Source organism: Camelus bactrianus, chromosome 5 (assembly GCF_048773025.1).
Source record: "Camelus bactrianus isolate YW-2024 breed Bactrian camel chromosome 5, ASM4877302v1, whole genome shotgun sequence".
Classification (NCBI taxonomy): Eukaryota; Metazoa; Chordata; class Mammalia; order Artiodactyla; family Camelidae; genus Camelus; species Camelus bactrianus.
In genome coordinates this window covers 102,632,884-102,650,280 of record NC_133543.1, presented here as the reverse complement: position 1 = coordinate 102,650,280, position 17,397 = coordinate 102,632,884, and the positions used below count along the sequence as shown (strand labels likewise).

Genomic DNA, 17,397 nt, shown 5'->3' with positions numbered 1-17,397 from the left:
CTAATATCATGCATGATAAAGGGGACATCACTACAGAATCTACAAGTATTAAAATAATGAGGGATATAATGAAAAACACTATCTGATAAACCCTACAACTTGAACATACTTCCATGAAAATGCAATCTGGATGTAAGAAAAAATAAACAATCTGAATAGTCCCATATCTTAAAAAAAATTAAATCTGTAATTAAATTTTTTTCCTCAAAGAAAATTCCAGATGTAGATGGTTTCAGTGGTGAAGTCAATCAAACAATTAAAGTAGAAATAAAGTCAGAACTCAATCTTAAGCAAAGTCCTCTAGAGAAGTACGGGTGAGGGAAGATTTCCCAATATGTTTTACAGATCCAGTATAACCTTGACACCAAACTCTGAGGAAATTCCAAGGAAAAAAATACCAATACTTCTCATGTACACAGACTCATATGTCCCAAAGTAATTTTTGGCAAAGTAAATCCAGCAACATATAAAAAGGATAACGCATCCTGATCAAATGGAGTTTTTCCCAGGAATGCAAGTTTGGTTTAACATTTGAAAAATCAATGTTATTCACCACAGTAAGAGAACAAAGGAGAAAAATCACATGATCATTTCAATAGATGCAGAAAAAAATTTGATAACATTTATTAAAACTCAGAACCAATTCATGGTAAAAGCTCTCAGCAAACCAGAAACAGTAAGAAACTTTCTCAATCTAATAACATGTGTCTACATACAAAAAACCCAAATGAACCCTAAAGTTAACATCAAACTTGATGATGAAAATTTAAATAATTCTGTCAAAAACAACACATTTATTCCCTCACCACTTATATTTGATGTACTAGAGGTTCCTAGACAGTAATAAAGAAATAAAAGCATACAGATTGGGAAAAAAGAGACCATATGATAATGCAAAGAGAAAAACCAAAGGGATATATAAAGAAACTACCAGAACTAACAGGTAAATTTAGCAAGGCTGAAGAGTACAAAGTCAATATATAAAATGAGTATATTTCTATATTCCAGCAACAAACAATTAGAAAATGAAAATTCAAAAACAGTACTACTTACAAGAGCATTAGAAAAACATGAAATACTTGATGGTTAAATGTAATGAACAAATAGAGAGATATATTACACTGCTGGATCAAGAGAATCTATATTGTTAAGATCTGTTCTCTACAAACTGAGCTGCAGATTCAACACAATTTCACTCAGAATTGCAGACCGATTTTTTTGGTAGCAGTTGACAAGCTGACTGCAAACTTATATGGAAGTGCAATGAACCTGGAATAGCTAAAACAATCTAGAAGAAATTTGGATGACATATATTTCAAGACTTACAAAGATACAGTATTGGTAGTATAGAATGTTAAGACTAACAGGTTAAAGAACAGATTATGAGAGTCAAGAAAGAGAACCACTTGATTTTTAAGAAGGGTATTAATTCAAGTCAATGTGTAAAGGAAGGTCTAAGGCCTATTCAATAAATGGTACTGGCACAACTAGATTTCCATAAGGGGAAAAATACCAGGATCCCTACCTCACATCACACACAATAACAAAAGTGAATTGGATCATATTTCTGAATGTGAAAACCAAACCTATAAAGTTCCTCAAAGAAAAGATAAAAGAACATATTCATATCTTTAGGGCAGGCAAAGATTTCTTAGAACACTGAAGGTGTTAATAAAAAATTGTTAATTTGAACTTAAGCAAAAATATTAAATTTCTGCTCATCAAAAGACACCGCTAAAAAGTGAAAAGACAAGCCAAAGACTGGGAGAAAATAGTCACAATTTATATTTCCAACAGGGGACTTTTACCTAGATTTGTTACGGAAACGACAGGCCAGCCAAGAAACAAGCACCACTCGGAGAGTTGGAGTACTCAGATGTATTATGCCGGTGGGCTCAGAGGGGCTTCTGCTCCGAAGCTCTGAGCACCTCCAAGACGTGCGCATGAGGTTTTATAGGGTAAAGTACAAGCTTGGGGTATTCGGCCAATAGGCATGGAACAGCTTTAGCAGCATTATCATCACAAAAGTGGAGGCGGGGAGGCAGCAAACCAACACTCCAAAGCCAGATATATCTCTTTGAAAATCCAGCTGACTAGCAAAAAAAAACATGAACAGCAAACCAACACTAATTAACTTAGATTTATGAGTTAATCCAGCAGAACTCAGATCAGTATTCCGATACTTAGATTTGTGAGTTACCTTGTTAGCCCAGCCCAGCTTTTCTTTCACAGATTATGTAAAGAACTTGCACAAATAAAATCTTAAAAAAAAAAGACCATCTAATAAAAGGGACAAAGTACTTGGAGTTTTACTTCACACATACATAATACAAAGCTTATAATTACTCTTAAGTGTATGAACAAGTGTTCATCATTAGTCATCAGAGAAATGCAAATTTAAACCACCAAGATACCACTTCAGTCACTAGAATGGGGAAAAAACCCTGATAACACCAAGTACTGGTGAGGATGAGTTGCACAAACTGGAGCTCATACATTGCTAAAGTGAATATAAAATGTTAAAGCCATTTATTTTGTAAAACTGGCAGTTTCTAATAATGTTAACCACATAACTACCCTATTATCAAGAAATTACATTCTAGTTTCAGGAATAAATACCCTTCTCTAGAGAATCATTCTTTAATATGTTATTCAATAATGATTGAACCCCTGTTTACTAAGTCATATGCTAAGGACATGGAGTCCCTGCCCCAGTGAAGAATGATAAGCATACAAAAATAAGCAATTTCCAAAAGTTGCATGGGAGGATGGGGAGAGAGCACATTAATCTTATGTAGAGTACCTTTTTTTAAACTTGCCTGATGTAAGAATCACTTAGGGCACTCCTTAAGAATATAGATTCCACAGCCTAATTTGGAGCCCAGAAATAATAGGAAATTTCTATAATCTGAAGATTTGGGAAACACAAATATAAAAAAAGAAATTAGTGTTATGGGAAATATAAAAAGACCTAACCTAGTCTAAAGACTAGGGAAGGCCTTCGTGAGACAGTTTCCTTTAATCTGAGATCAGAAAGAGCGAGCAGGAGTTAGCTATAATACTGACTGCTATATCAATAGTACTGAATTTAATATAAAGGATATAATGTCACACACACAAAACACATCTGGAGTTCTTAAAACTGAGAGTTGTATTTACAAAGCAATTAAAAACTAAAATGCTAACCGAGTAAGAGAAATATAACTTATACCTATTTTGGATTTCAGACGATTAAATAATATCAAGCTATCATTAAGCAATAATATAGCATGCTTGCATTGATAAAGGTAAGGGAAAGCTTAAAAGAAAATGACCTATCTGTGCTAAATCATGAAGGTCACATAAGGGCTAGCTAGACTAAGGAGCAAGGAAAAGAACAGAGCATCTCAAGTTAAGAGGACAAATAGGGGATAGCCCCAATGTAAGAGAAGGCTAAGAAGAGGAGACAGGATAACTAGATTTATTTACAAAAGTGACCTCGTTATTGTTGACAGTACGCTCACTGAACTAGGATACTACGAGGAAGAATACTTTTCTGTTTTTTATATTATTTTGATTTGGGGTGGGGAGCAATGGAGATGATGAGTTCATTTTTATACATACTAAGTTCTAAGTGCCTATAACAATTTGACATAGAGATACAGACGTGAAGTTCAGGAATCATCTGAATTGGAAGTATTCAACCTTCAAATTAATGTTTCAGAAATTCTTTTAGGCTAGTAACTGAAAAAATTTGGCCCAACATCGAGCTTAACAGCCCTTTATTATTTTTACTGCCATAGACTGGCTAGCAGTTGTTAACTTTTGGGATTATGGACCTGTTGAAGAACTGATAAAAGTCACACACTCACTTTCCTGAGAAAATGTACATATGTACACATATAATTCAAAGGATTTATGGACTTCTACACTACATTTAAAACCCCCAAGTTTGCAACCCCTGACTTAAGGAATTTTATTTAAGTCAGTAAAGATCCTACTCTAGGAATGCAGGTAAATATTTAAAACAAAGAATAGTTGCAAAGAAAGCTAGCTTAACAGAATAATTAGCATTAGAATAGATAAATGGTTTTTTTACTTTTTGGACTCAGGAACTCTTCACATTCTTAAAAAGTATTGAGTAAGAACCCCAAGGAGCATTTGTAACACCTATCATAATAAAAGTAAAAAAAAATTTTAAATATTTTTAATTTATTCATGAACAATAAACCCATTACTTAATATAAGTAAGAGTTAAAATTTAAAAAAATGTGTAATTTCAAAAAAATTAGCAAGAAGAACATACACATTTTGCAAATCTCTTAATTCTTTAGAAGCTGGATTCTCATTCACATCTGATTCTGCATTCAAATCTACTACATTCAACGTTTTGCAAGCTTCATTCTTAAATATGAACAGACACCCAAGGTCAAGAACTTTGACAAAGGGGAATATTTTAGTATAAAAAAATACTTGCAAATTATACATCTGATAAGGGTCTATCACCCAGAATATATAAATAACTCTTACAACTCCAACAAAAAGACAAACAACCCAATTTTTAAAATGAGCAAAGTACCCGAATAAACATTTCTCCAAAGAAGATATACAAATGGCCAATAAACATATGAAAAGGTGTTCAATATACCACCATTTAGTAGGGAAATGCAAATCAAAACCACAATGAGATACCACCTTACACCCACTAGGATGGCTATTAAAAAAAAAAAGTAAGTATCAGCAAGGAAATGGAGAACTGGAACCCTCATATATTGCAGGGTGAGGGGGATGTAAAATGGTACTGCCATTTTGGAAAACAACCTGGCAGTTCCTCAGGGGGGAGAAAGACACACACACACACAGAATGATCATGTGATCCATTAATTCCCACTCCTAAGCATATACCCCTTTTTATTCTGCACTCCCAGTTCTCATTTACCAAACTATTTCCTCCTGCGTTTTCAATCCCAGAACAAAACCAGAAATTGCTCTCCCTCGACACCTCCCTCATCTCTACCAGGTCTTGTCAGTTTTAACCCGACACATCTTAGTCAAGAGGCCACTAACTCTTACATGGATCACGGCAATAAGCTCCTACCCGGCCAGAATAACCCTTCCAAAATGCAAATCTGATCAGCTGACCCTATTGCTTAAAACTCAGCAACAGCTTGTCACTGTTTGGACAATGATAAAAATCGTAGTATGGTCTGCACGACCCTCCAAGGGCCTGGGCTCTGCATTAACCTTGGCGCTTTGTGGGTCCCACATACACTGGCCGTTGCACCTCCTCAAACAGGTTGGGCCACGCGCGTTCTCTGCCTCCACACCCCGGCGCCCCAACCACCTGTCATTCCTGCTCAACCTTCAGATCTCACCCCCAATATCCGTTTTTCAGGGGAACCTTCCTGGCCCTTCACACTAGCCCCAGGAACCACTGTCAGCTTGGAAAACCTCCCACACTTCTGCCGTCCATCCCGCACTTCTGGGCAGTTAACTAACGTCCATTGTCCATTTTTCGCTTCGCACCGAGTCTCGGGTGCGGCCGTACCCCGTGCCCGCCCGCCGTGGAGGTGCCACTGTCACAACACACGAGTGAATTTCCATCTTTCCCCGGAGAAATAAGTCAGGTGCTGCAACTCAGCTCTAATGAGCTTTAGGGGCGCAAGTCCACCTCGGCGCCCGCGAGGCGAGGCTGGGGGGCCCGCCCGAAATGGAATGGAAAGGTACCAGACGAACGCACAAAACCTGCGGACCACGGCGGCGCCCCCGGACCCCGCGACCTCGCCCGCCTCCCTCTGCAGGACCCGCCGGAGGGGCCCTCGAAGGCCTCCTCCACCCCCGCGGCCCTCGGTGCCTACGGGCCCTTAGCTGGCACCCGCCACAACTAGGCTTCGCTGCCGCGTCTCCTCACGCCCCCGGCCTCTGCCCTCGCCTGACCGCAGCCGCCGCCCCGACTGCCCGCGTCTACGCCCGTTGCACCTCAGAACCGTGTCGCTGCCGCCGCTGCCACACACGAGGCGTCTGGTCCCGGCCGCCGCCTCAGGGCCAGGGGCGCTCCGCGTGCAGCCGCGGGGCCTGTCGGGTAACGGCCGTCAGTGGCCCGCCTACTGCCCTCTGGGGCGCTCCCATTGGTCGGCTCGAACAGGGGCGGAGCGGTGATTGGCCCGGCCTGAGGGCGCGAAAGCAAGAACCGGGTCGACGGCCAGGACTCTGCACTGGCCGCGGGCGGGCGGGAGGCGAGCTCAGGGAGGCGGGCTTGGCTCGCAGCGACGGCCTGGAAGCTTTCCGTGCTTTGCAGTCTGCGACCCCCGACCCTCGTCTGGGCAGTGCGACTGTGCAAAACCCCTGGAGGAAAAAGCTGGGCGGTGCGCCCCCTGGTTTGGGCCCAGCGGCCGCCGGGGGACGGCCCCGCCGGCTGCCCTCCTTGGTCAGGCTGTTCCCCCCCAGTGTCCCGTCTTTAACACAGCGTGTCCTCCCTCAGGCAAGCTTTCAAAAGGTCGTTAGCGCAGCAGGGCTGGGGTGAGAAAACAGGCATTTACTCGCCTCGGGGGCACAATTTAAGGGGGCACCGGAAAGCTCAGTAATCAAGATAAATGATATTTTAATGCAGTTGTTTAAGGAAATTAAAAGCAATAAAAAAAAAATCCGAGATGAACAAGATATCCAAATCAATACTCCTAAATTTTCGCTTTGGCTCAGACTCTCAACATGGCTTCTCAAGGCATTGTTATTCTGTCTTTAAAATGTGCATATTTTCCCTATCAAGTTTGATTTTTGCTTAAGGCATTTGTTTAAAATCACTTAAGATTGCATTAAAATCTTAGTTTTTTGACACCATTTCCAGATATTCCACACTAGCCTTGGGGCAGTGGGATCCTTGCTTCTGGTGGTATCTGCGTGAAGCCTGCAGCTCTGCCATACCCGGACTTAGATTTGGGGCTTATATTGTTTTGACGTGAAGTTTTACATTTTAAAGAAATCTGTCCATCTCTTTGTTATTTAATTCAGTTATTTTAACCTATTCCAAGTTGAGAATAACGGCATTTACACAATCGTTTTTACTTGCCTTTTATGATTTGATTATTTTAACATATCACTTATTGTTCATAACTTAAATATTTTAATCTTATTATAGTCACATGTATTTCATGTAGAAAATGCAGAAAACTGTAAAGAAGAAAATAGAAAGTCCCTGTAATCCTTCTCACAGAGCCTCAATCTGGATGTTTTTGCAGAGCTCATCCGGATCTTCTCCCATGTGAACTTTGATGTCCTTATGCATATTCACCTCTCTATTCAGGAGCTGCTAACATTTTTTTTTATTATTATTCCACAAACACCTGCTGAGGTCTTGCTGTGTATCAGGCAGGCCATGGTGTACGAAGCTTAAGACAGTTCCTCCGAAGGAAGTTACAGTCTAAATGATACCAGGTAGAAGCCATGGGGGGCTAAAACGTGTGGGGCCGACTGAGATGCAGAAGAGTGGGGAACATTTGTAGGGCAGCCTTAATGGCCTGGAAGCTATACCCTGGGAATTCTCAGGAAATGCAGTGGGAAAACATGGCAGAGAAAAGCAGTAGGCGCCTTTGTAAGCCAGGCTGGCTGTCCCCCTGCAGGGACCTGTCTGTCTTTTCACCTTTGTAATATCTGTAACACCTGGCAGAGGCTACTCACTACCCCACATTGTCTTTTATCAAAATTATCAAAGACGTGAGATGGATGTTCTAAATGGATAACATAAATCAAATGCAGTTCAGAATTGCAATATTCCCTGGAATTAAGAAAAACCTGTACTATCATGGACTTAAGGAAACATTCTGAAAGGTAAGTCAGGAAATTTTTAATTCTATGAAATAAAAAATTGTGTCCTATCTTCCTCTGGATGAGGAAGTGTATGATAGATTGGTTGTGTCTGTAAGGACTGATACAAGAGGTAGAGACTAAAGGTCTGACTTCCCCAGAGACAGTGATTTGGGAAACACCATCTTCCCAGGGCTGGTGAGACAAGCACACAGAGCTCCTTTACCAGCTGAGAGACTTCCGGCCAGTTAACTTACCTGGGCTCCAGTTTCCTCATTGTGATGTGGATTTGATAACCTCCCTCTTTAAGGTTTTCATGAAAATCAACTGAGTGAAAACATGTAAAGGCATCTCGCTGCCTGCCAGGCACGTCTAAATGACAAATGTTTGCTATTATTAGTGTCATCCGTGAGCTCTGTGGACACTTGACTGGTTAAATATGCTTGCGTTAAGATGTGGAAGGAACGTTAAGGCTAAGACGATGAAGTCAACATCTCTCTCTTGCTGGCTGGAGGGACAGTGCGGGATGTAGGGCTCCTCCTTCCGGTTCCTTCCGCTGTGCTTCCTTCCTCCTCGTCCACAGGGCACCTGTGGTGGGCAATTCAGGTCACCCAGGTCACCCTCTACCAAGATTTCCAGTCCTGGCCCAAGTTTTCCTACCTGCTGGCGTCAGCCCTCTGCCACCCAACTTGTCTGCCCCCTAGTGGGTAGTGGCCCCGACCTGCCAGTGAGGTCTCAGTCCCAGTTTGTCCCATTCTTGGGTTTCTTTAGATCCTCTTTCATCCTTAAGTACTTACTCCTCTCTTACAGTTTAATGTATATATTACATTTTTCCCGTTCAAATTCCTGGGTGGTTTCGTTTTTGGACTTGGACCCTGTCTGATATATTGCATTCTTTTTTTTTTTAAATTGAAGTGTAGTTGATTTACAATGCTGTGTTCATTTCTGCTGTACAGCAGAGCGATCCAGTTAGAATATAAAAAAGAATATATATATTGCCTCTTGAAAGAACTTGAAATGGTTAACACTCACTAAGTAGAATTTCAAACTTAGAAGTCTTTTGAAATCAACCATCCTAAAATTTGTTCTAACAAATCTTCGGTAAATATAAACACCACTTTGCTGTGGGGAGTTGGTGCTTTCATGGGATCAGTGCAGAGTAGGTTTCTATGTAAAAATATTGGTTTTGAATATGCAGCAGCTATAGGTCTATGGGCACTGATGTGTTTGGATGAGTGACTGGACAGTTTTCTCTATGGGATAATCAAGACTAAGAAGAAGATCTGAACCGTAAAATATCCTCGGCACAAGGAGACCGAGTTGCTCTTACCAATAAAACGTAGCCTCGTGTATCCCAGATCCAGACAATGCTGGGGGACGGACCTTCGTGACTTCTAGCACTAGGCTGGGAATGTCTCCTTAATTACATACACCCAGCTCAAGTCCCTACACCAGCATTCTCCACCTGTCCACATGAGGCGCAGTTATGGGTGATATTATCTTGTTTTGTTCTTGCTGATATCCTGAAAAGCCTGCTGAACCAGCTTTATTTAAAACACAACCTATACAAAGAGTAATTAAAAATAAGTAAGTAGCCAAACTTCGTCTACTTTTGTCCTTGAAGAGATCTGAGTTGTCTCCACTTCTACACTTTACTTTTCACTTTGAGTGCTGATTCTTGTAAGTGTTTTGTTCTTACTCATTGTGAATATAAGTTCTTTTTTAAACAGGGAAAGAACATTGAATTGATTTGATATGCTAACAAAATAAAAAGATGACCCAAAGTATACAGAACAATTCATATGAAATAGTTAAAGATCTTTCTCAGTGGGGGAAAAAAACACATTGCTAAAGTCTTTCAACATTTCATTTTTTAATTTTTCTAATAGTACATTCTTTAAAAGAAGTTAACAACTTCAATCCCAAATATAAGGATTCAATAATGCGAATGAAAAGCTGTCATTTTCAGAGAAGCTGTTGCCTAATTACCCTGGAAAAAAAGTATTCTTTTGATTGAACTGATGCAAAAATCCTTTAGAAAAGCTTCACTGTTGCCTGTAAAGAGTCTTCTTAAGGTCACTTTTACTTCTAGACCATCCCCTTGTTTCTAGTGATAGAGTTTTGCTTGGTAATGGCTTGTGGTTCCACAGTGTTTTTTGTGTATGAAAAGCGTAGACTAAGAGATACTACTGAAGGCGCTCAAATTGTAGATTCTGCCATGAAAGGAAGTCCCAACACCTTAACATTTCCCCTTAATTTTCAGCAAGACACAGGAAAAGAAAACTCAAGTCCCACTTGAATCTTTGATCACCACGTTTACGGCATTAAGAGGCTGCCTCCCTGCTGGGAACAGAGCTCCCACCGCCCAGTGTGCTTATCGAATGGCCTGCGGGTGGGAGCAGCCGCCCCAGCCCGCGTCGGAGTCTGCAGATGGAGGCATCCGGTGGCTGCTGGGGCTTCTGACGTGATCCTGCCTGCTTGGGGGGGCACGGAAGAGCCGGGTGCTCCCCGGGGGTGTTTTCTCAGAAGCAGGGCAAGCAGCAGCACTCTCAGACAGCAACAGAAAAGCCTACAGAACAATGCTCTCCATTCACCCATCTGTTTCCAGTTCACAACTGGCATTTACTGCTGGGACAAGAGGACACTCCTATTGGCTTTCATTTTTTCCAGACGCTTCACTAAGTGGCCGTTGCTCACCTCGAGCTCTTCTGTCTTGTCCAATGCTGAGCGAAGCTGGAAATAAAGACGAAAGGCAGTGAGCTCCGATTCCAATTCTACCGAAAATGACAATGACAACCTGCACCTACTGATATCCTAAAAACGCACATACCTACGTGTGTATATACATATAGTTCTTAAAAAGCAACACAAGGCCCAAGATTCTGGCCTCATGAGTGACTAGGGAAACCTCCTCCTCTGAAACAACTAGACCCCAGACATGGCACAGTCTTGGGGGTCCCGATGGCCTCACAGAGGTAAGTGAGGCAAACATCAAACAGACGAGAGCTGAGCCAGGCCAGCTGGAGGAGGTGGTCCCCACAGCCCTGGGCAGCCGGAAACCAATGCAGGAATGCCTGAGGCCAAGATGGTCACACCCTGGAGCCTGGACCACAGAGCCTGGGAGTCACAGCAGAAGCCACGTCAGCAGGGAGCTGCCTGGACCAGCAGGTGGCAAAGCAGAGAGGAGGTGCCCTAAGGTGGATGTTTAACAGCCATGTGGTTGTGGAGTTGGGCACCATCAGAACAGAGTCTGCGGCCCTGTTTCTCACCCAAAACCCTCATGGAGGGCGGGTGGGGTCCTGAGGCGAGTGAAAGCCCCCTGCCCTGCCTTTCACCAGCAGAGGCAGAGTCAGAAGCAGAAGCAAGCCCTCTTTGTGGAAATCCCCCAAGTCAGGTCTGGAGTATTCCTACAAAGGAAAATCAAGCATAACCTCATGAAACACCAGACACACGACAGGACAAACCGTTTGAGTCAACAGAAGCAATAGGCAACAGAACTAGACCCTATGGACTGAAGGTGATTTAGTTGTCAGTGTGGAAAACAGAACAGCTGTGTATGAAATCTTCAAAGAAATAAGGAAAGGGAATTACGTAAATTGAAACAAAAACAAAGTAATGTACACCACCATACAACAAGAAGCCATCAGGAGTGAGCACACTTTAAAAAAACAAAAGAGGGTGGACTGGAAGATCTATGCAAAAACATTACACAACAGAGAGGTAAGCAGACGGGAAGTTGAAAAGACAGATGGTAGAGAAATGCAGAGGGTCAATGAGGAGGTCTGATGCCCTCTCATCAGAGTCCCGGGGAGAAGGTGACTAGGGAAGAGGAGTTACTTAAGGAGATCAGGGTTGGAAATTTTCCAAATCTGATTTAGAAAAAAGGCTTCATGATCAAAGAAACACAACACGTCCCAGGCAGAACAGCAGTAAATGCACATATAACACATTAGAGTGAAACCATAGAAAAATCAAAGGCAAAAAGAACTGCAGAGGGAAGAAAATCACCTAAAAAAGGCCCACAGTCAGGGCGACAGGCTTCTCAGCAGAAGTGGGAGACAGTGGCATAATAGTTACAATCACCGTAGAAAAAGCCCGACAGTGATTCTGGCCCTGAGCTCCTAACTGGCCAAACTACGACCTCCTTCATGATGTGAGCGTGGCCCTCAGAGTGGTCTGGGATGGTGATGTGTCAACAAATAGTAATCCAGCAGATTTCCTGGCGCTCAATCCTCCTTCTGCTCTCCCAACTAGAATATCCTTACCCATTCTTTTCCTAGAAATAGCCTAGAAAATGTACCTCTCTTTGAAGTTTCCGTTTTTCAGCCTTAAGTTCATCTTCTATTTTTTCAGCATTTTCAGCAGCCAATTTATAACGTGATACTTGACTTTCTAACCTTATTACCTAAAAGGAAAGGAAAAACCATCTGTATAAATTGATAGGCCTGTTTTCTTGCCCCAGTTGCTTTATTATATTTGACATCAAAGGATCTAATTTAATAAAATGGGAGAAAACACTGTGACAATAATTATGATCTACCATTTTGGGCTATTACAGAGGTTCTAGCCAAGCAAGCTTTTGTTCATATTTCCAAGCAAACCCAGGACTGACACTTATTAGGGACTCATTTCCTCTCTGACTCTAGTCCCAAAGTGTGGTTCCCATTGTGCTGACCCAGTGACACTATCTCTCCCCTCTGTGGGACGATCCTGCAGAATGATGCTGTCGAGGTGATGATTTCATCAGGACCTCAGCTCCAGTTTGATCTCTCCCAGGGGCGGTGGGGTGGGGAAGCAGGAGAGGGAGGAGAGAGGCAAGGGGCTCAGAGAGAGGGGTGACAGAAGGTGGCTCTGAGGTGGCCCAGGCTCTGAGGTGAAGGAGGAGCAGCCAAGCTCGCTGGAGATGGGCATGCTTCAGAAAATGCATCACTTTCTAGGGGCTCTCCTCATTTTGTTTCATTGAAGTGTAGTCAGTTTACAAAGTCGTGTTAATTTCTGGTGAAAAGCATAGTGATTCAGTTCTACATATATATACATATATTCCTTTTCACATTCTTTTTCATTATAGGCCATTACAAGGTATTGAATATTGTTCCCTGTGCTATACAGTAGGACCTTGTTGTTTATCTATTTTTTTAATCTATTTTATATATAGTAGTATCTGCAAATCCCAAACTCCCAATTTATCCCTCCACCTCTGCTTTCCTCTTTGGTAACCATAAGTTTGTTTTCTATGTCTGTGAGTCACTTTCTGTTTTGTAAATAAGTTCATTTGTCTCATTTTTTTTAGATTCCAGCATATGAGTGATATCATATGGTATTTGTCTTTCTCTTTCTGGCTTACTTCACTTAGTATGACCATCTCCAAGTCCATCCATATTGCTGAAAATGGCATTATTTTATTCTTTTTTATGACTGAGTAGTATTCCATTGTATAAATATACCACAACTTCTTTATCCAGTCATCTGTTGATGGACATTTGGGTTGTTTCCATGTCTTGGCTATTGTAAATAGTGCTGCTGTGAACATTTTCTTCTTTTTGCTTCTACAAAAATTCCAAACAGTTCCAGCCACAGATACCCACAATGGAGGGGGTTTCCTCTCTCCCTTTGGTTAGGACACAATTTGGCCTGGAGACCTAGAGGCATGAGCTCCCCAAATCTAGGGACCAGAGTGGGCAGCCTGGCTGGGAGGGAAAGAGAGAAAATCCAGGCGAGAAGGATGTCCCTGTGGGAAGTGTTTTTTAATTAACCAAATTGTTTTTAAATAGCAAACTTTTAAAAAACACCCTAACCGCATTAGGTACTTTCTATGACTAACCTTGTTTATGGAGGATTAGTACTGGTTATAATAACCCAGATCCTACTAACGACCTTTCCCTCCCTCTGCTCTTTCCTTGCAGGAAACACACGGAGAGACTTGCTGCCTTGTTTATCCCCACTCAGGACCTTTTTTGGTTCTAAAATTCTCTGCTTCTTTTTGTCCTCAGCCTTTCAGGGTGAGTTCTTTCTCAGTTAACTTCAGTTAACCATCAGTTTGGCCACCTGTTATTGCTTAAAAGCGTGCACGTACATTTTGTTCTAATGCAGTTATCTCTTGCTCAGATTTTGCAAGTTTAAATTTGAGGTCGCTGATCTGTCTGTTGGCATCCCCTAAAGGTTGAAAGAGAAGGAAAATCTGTTAAGCTCTTGGGCTTTGAAATTGTTAAAACAATAGTTACTGGGACCCAAGTCCTTACTTATAATCGTCCTGCAAATCTGTAAGTCCTGGTCTGTGGCCCCCACCGCTCTCAGAGCTGAGACAGGAGGGGGTGACCTCTCTCCGAGTCCCCCGCTGGGAGCGGGGACATGTGGAGCGAAGAAGATAAAGAAATGGTGGGGGAAGGAGAGGTGGGGGGAGAGAGACTGGGCGCGCTTTTACCCCCTTAAGCCTCTTTCTAGTTTACTGGCACAGAAAAATACCTTCCAGTCTTCCCATACAATCAGCAGACCCACACACAGCTGTATCCCGCGTAGTAAGTGTGGTTTCTAGCAGCCGTTACATGGCAGCATCTGGGTGCACATTTTGGGGCACTTGTTCTGTTCCTTAGGCTCAGACAGAAACACCCTTGCCCACCGGCCCATCCTTGTTCTTGCCCACAAAGAAACAGCTTTGTGCTTTTGTACTCAAGGGTTTTTGAGGGGACGTGGGGGAACACCGGGCATTCTTTGCCCTGACAGATTTTTTCCTCCCCCACAAGGACAGTAAAAATGGCACGTGCCACAGGGTTCACGTCTACACCGGGGTTGACATTTACTTTGTAGGTCCATCACGTGCATGTCCGTCCCGTTTTCTAAGACAGCATCTTCAGGGCGTAGATTGTCTAGTCTGATGCTCTTCTGTCTCTCTTCCAGCTGCCCTTTGAGTTTCTTAATCTGAAAACACCCACCAATAAAGGATGTTAATTTCTCCATTCCAAGTGAGACCAGAGCCTCTCCAAAAGGAAGCAGCATGTAAGGTGAGAACCCACACCCCAAAGTACAATCCAATGTTGCCTTGCAGTTACTGTGTGTGTCTCTAGGGGCCAGAGAGACAGGGGTCACATAATCAGGCAGGGGAGAAATGGAGTAAAACGTTAAGTCCAGCAGGAAGATGGAGGTCCCTCCCCTTTCGTAGGGGAACAAACCCAGACAGATAAATGGAACTCTTCCTGCCAGTTAGTACTCTTCTTAGAAAGCAATAGTACAGTGGGTGAAAATGGAATAATATTTACAAAATCAGGCATGAATTATTTTGTAACTTCGGGCAAAAAGTTATTTCTAAGGGTGAAATTTCTCTTATATTCAGGAGGAGATGTTCCATACAATAGTTTGAATGATTACCTTTATTAAAAACTTTTTTTCAATTTTGGGAGGAGGTAGTTAGGTTTTATTTATTTATTTTATTTAAATGGAGGCACTGGGGGTTGAACCCAGGCCCTCCGGCATCCTAAGCATGCACTCTACCCCTGAGCTACACCCTCCCCCCTTTAAAAAGGTCACAAGTCAGTGTGCTAGTCAGCTTTGTTCTATTCACTAAGAAGCCAGGAAGGGCAGCCTGGAGTCTTGGAGGCACAGAAATACTGTCCCCAGCAGAGCCCTGGGCCTCCGTACAGAACCCAGTCAGGTCGTAGATTTGCCCCCTCCAGGGAGTCGGCCTCTACAGAGCTTTCTTCTCTCTGAGAGACACAAACGTATAGTAGTTTAACAGCCGTGATGGTTGAATTTTCTGGTATGTCACGGGGCATCTCCCGGCCCTAGTCCTGTCAACCTCCGCGCACCTGTGGGAAGTCCGGGCCCACACCCACCGCCAGGGGCGGAGCAGACCCCCCAAAGACACAGACTGTCCGTGCGGGCTGCTTTGAGAAAACAATTACAGAATGACCATGGACACCTATTTTAAAAGATCACAGGCACTTCAAGAGAACCCTCTCACCATGGTTAGTGCTCTCCCCCAAGTTTGAGCAATATCTTCAACTCTTAGAAAAAGTGAGGCAAATACCTTTGCTTGGGTGCTTATGAGGAAAAATGAGAGAAACTGAGCTTCTTTAAAAAGTAACTGTGAAATAACTGAATAACTACCCTGCATACGGGAAAGACCAAATAGGACAAGCGTTTAGCATTCCTTGAGGTAGGAGAGGCCAGCGAAGGGGAACGGCAGTGAGAACAACTTTGATCAGTTACAACAAGGAAACAGCTGCTGGAAAGCAGCGCTGATCCCTGAGAGATCACAGAGCTGACTCTCCTGGGCCAGCCGAAGAGGGGTGGTGTTGGACGGACTCGGGAACCCCCTCCTCAGAGATTAATCTAGGCCTTCTACACAAGCTTTTATGTTGAGCCACAACTCATGCAGAGTGTACCAAATTCAGACCACAGCCTTGAATCTCTGAGACATCCTCTCCAAATCTCATCTGACTGCTGATACTTTACTTGGGTAAAAATATGAAGAGCTCTGGTTGGCTTGATTATTATTTTCAGGCACAATGCATTAGGGGTTTCCTGATGAAGCAGGAAGGAAAAAAATGGGAAGGTTTCCGGTTTCAGGTGCCCTGTTCCAGAACGCGTAAAGTAATAAAAAGATGGTTACCTGTTCCAATAAGCATTCCCGTTCATCGATAAGCTTTTTCAACCTAATATCTAAAGAAATCAGAAAGATACAGGTTTAGGCGACCTCGTGGACTGCCCCTTTCAGCAGACAGCTAAACTGAAGAATGAGCACTGGGGTTAGTGAACTGATGATGAAGGTAGTAAGCACGTACCACAGCGAACGAGGCCACAGACAGGACTGGGGAGGAATTCAGCCAGGGGAGGTGGAGCAGGGCCAACCGCCCACAACATGCTTGTCTCATCAGGGCAGCATCCGGCTGCATGCAAACGGGCTAATCTTCTACTCTGGGTTAGCATGCAAGAGCTCTAGGGCGAAACCACACTGCAACACAAAATCTCACAGGCTTTATGGTTTCACGTCATTAGCAAGGTACAGACACAGGGAGAATCGCGATGAAATGGCACCAGTGTCTTCGTTAGTCTTGGCTTTCCAAGTTCCCAGCCCAGAAGTGTTTACCTTTTCTCATTTCTCTCAAAGACTCACCAAGGGCAGAGTTCTGACTCTAGGCTTATGAATCCTAAGTGTGCTGACAATACACCTGCAGACCCACCTGTCAAGAGCTGTCACTCTTCTGAGGAAGACGGCAGCAGTAGCCAAGGTCCTGTGATTCCTCCCACCCCGATACAGTAGTTTACATATACATAAGCACCTAGAAGTCCCCCAGACATCTCTCTAATGGGGTGCTGAGTGAGACAAACTCGAGAGTACAGAGAGGGATACGGAGACCTGGGGAGGATTTTAGGGGAAAAATCCTGCATCAGTTTCCAGGCAAAGTCAGGATGATGTGATGGTGATTGATGCTAACGCATGCTGTGCCCTGGCTGTGGGCCGGGCTCTGTCCAGCAGCTCACATCACCCCCGGTGACACCCACAGGTGGGCACTGCTACCACGCCCCTCTTCCACAGGTGAGGACCCGGCCCCGAAGCCTTCCCAAGGCCCCCAGGGCCGCACCCTTCACCACTGCACTCACTCTTTTCTGGATCTAAACAGA

At 43.2% G+C, this 17,397-nt stretch overlaps 1 protein-coding gene across 4 annotated transcripts in view; it reads right to left on the bottom strand.

Moving 5' to 3' along the window:
* Positions 1-9,628: 9,628 nt before the first annotated feature.
* LRRFIP1 (LRR binding FLII interacting protein 1) overlaps positions 9,629-17,397 on the bottom strand; it is a 142,989-nt gene continuing 135,220 nt past the window's right edge. For 3 of the 4 annotated variants that reach the window (XM_074364599.1, XM_074364602.1, XM_010948142.3), the window contains 5 exons: positions 16,385-16,434; positions 14,577-14,694; positions 13,853-13,932; positions 12,080-12,184; positions 9,629-10,512 (listed from right to left, as the gene is read on the bottom strand). In XM_074364599.1, the coding sequence (XP_074220700.1) occupies positions 10,402-10,512; positions 12,080-12,184; positions 13,853-13,932; positions 14,577-14,694; positions 16,385-16,434 (464 nt within the window). In that variant the 3' untranslated portion in view covers positions 9,629-10,401. The remainder of the gene's footprint in view (positions 10,513-12,079; positions 12,185-13,852; positions 13,933-14,576; positions 14,695-16,384; positions 16,435-17,397) is intronic. The other variant, XM_074364600.1, reaches the window with a different exon arrangement.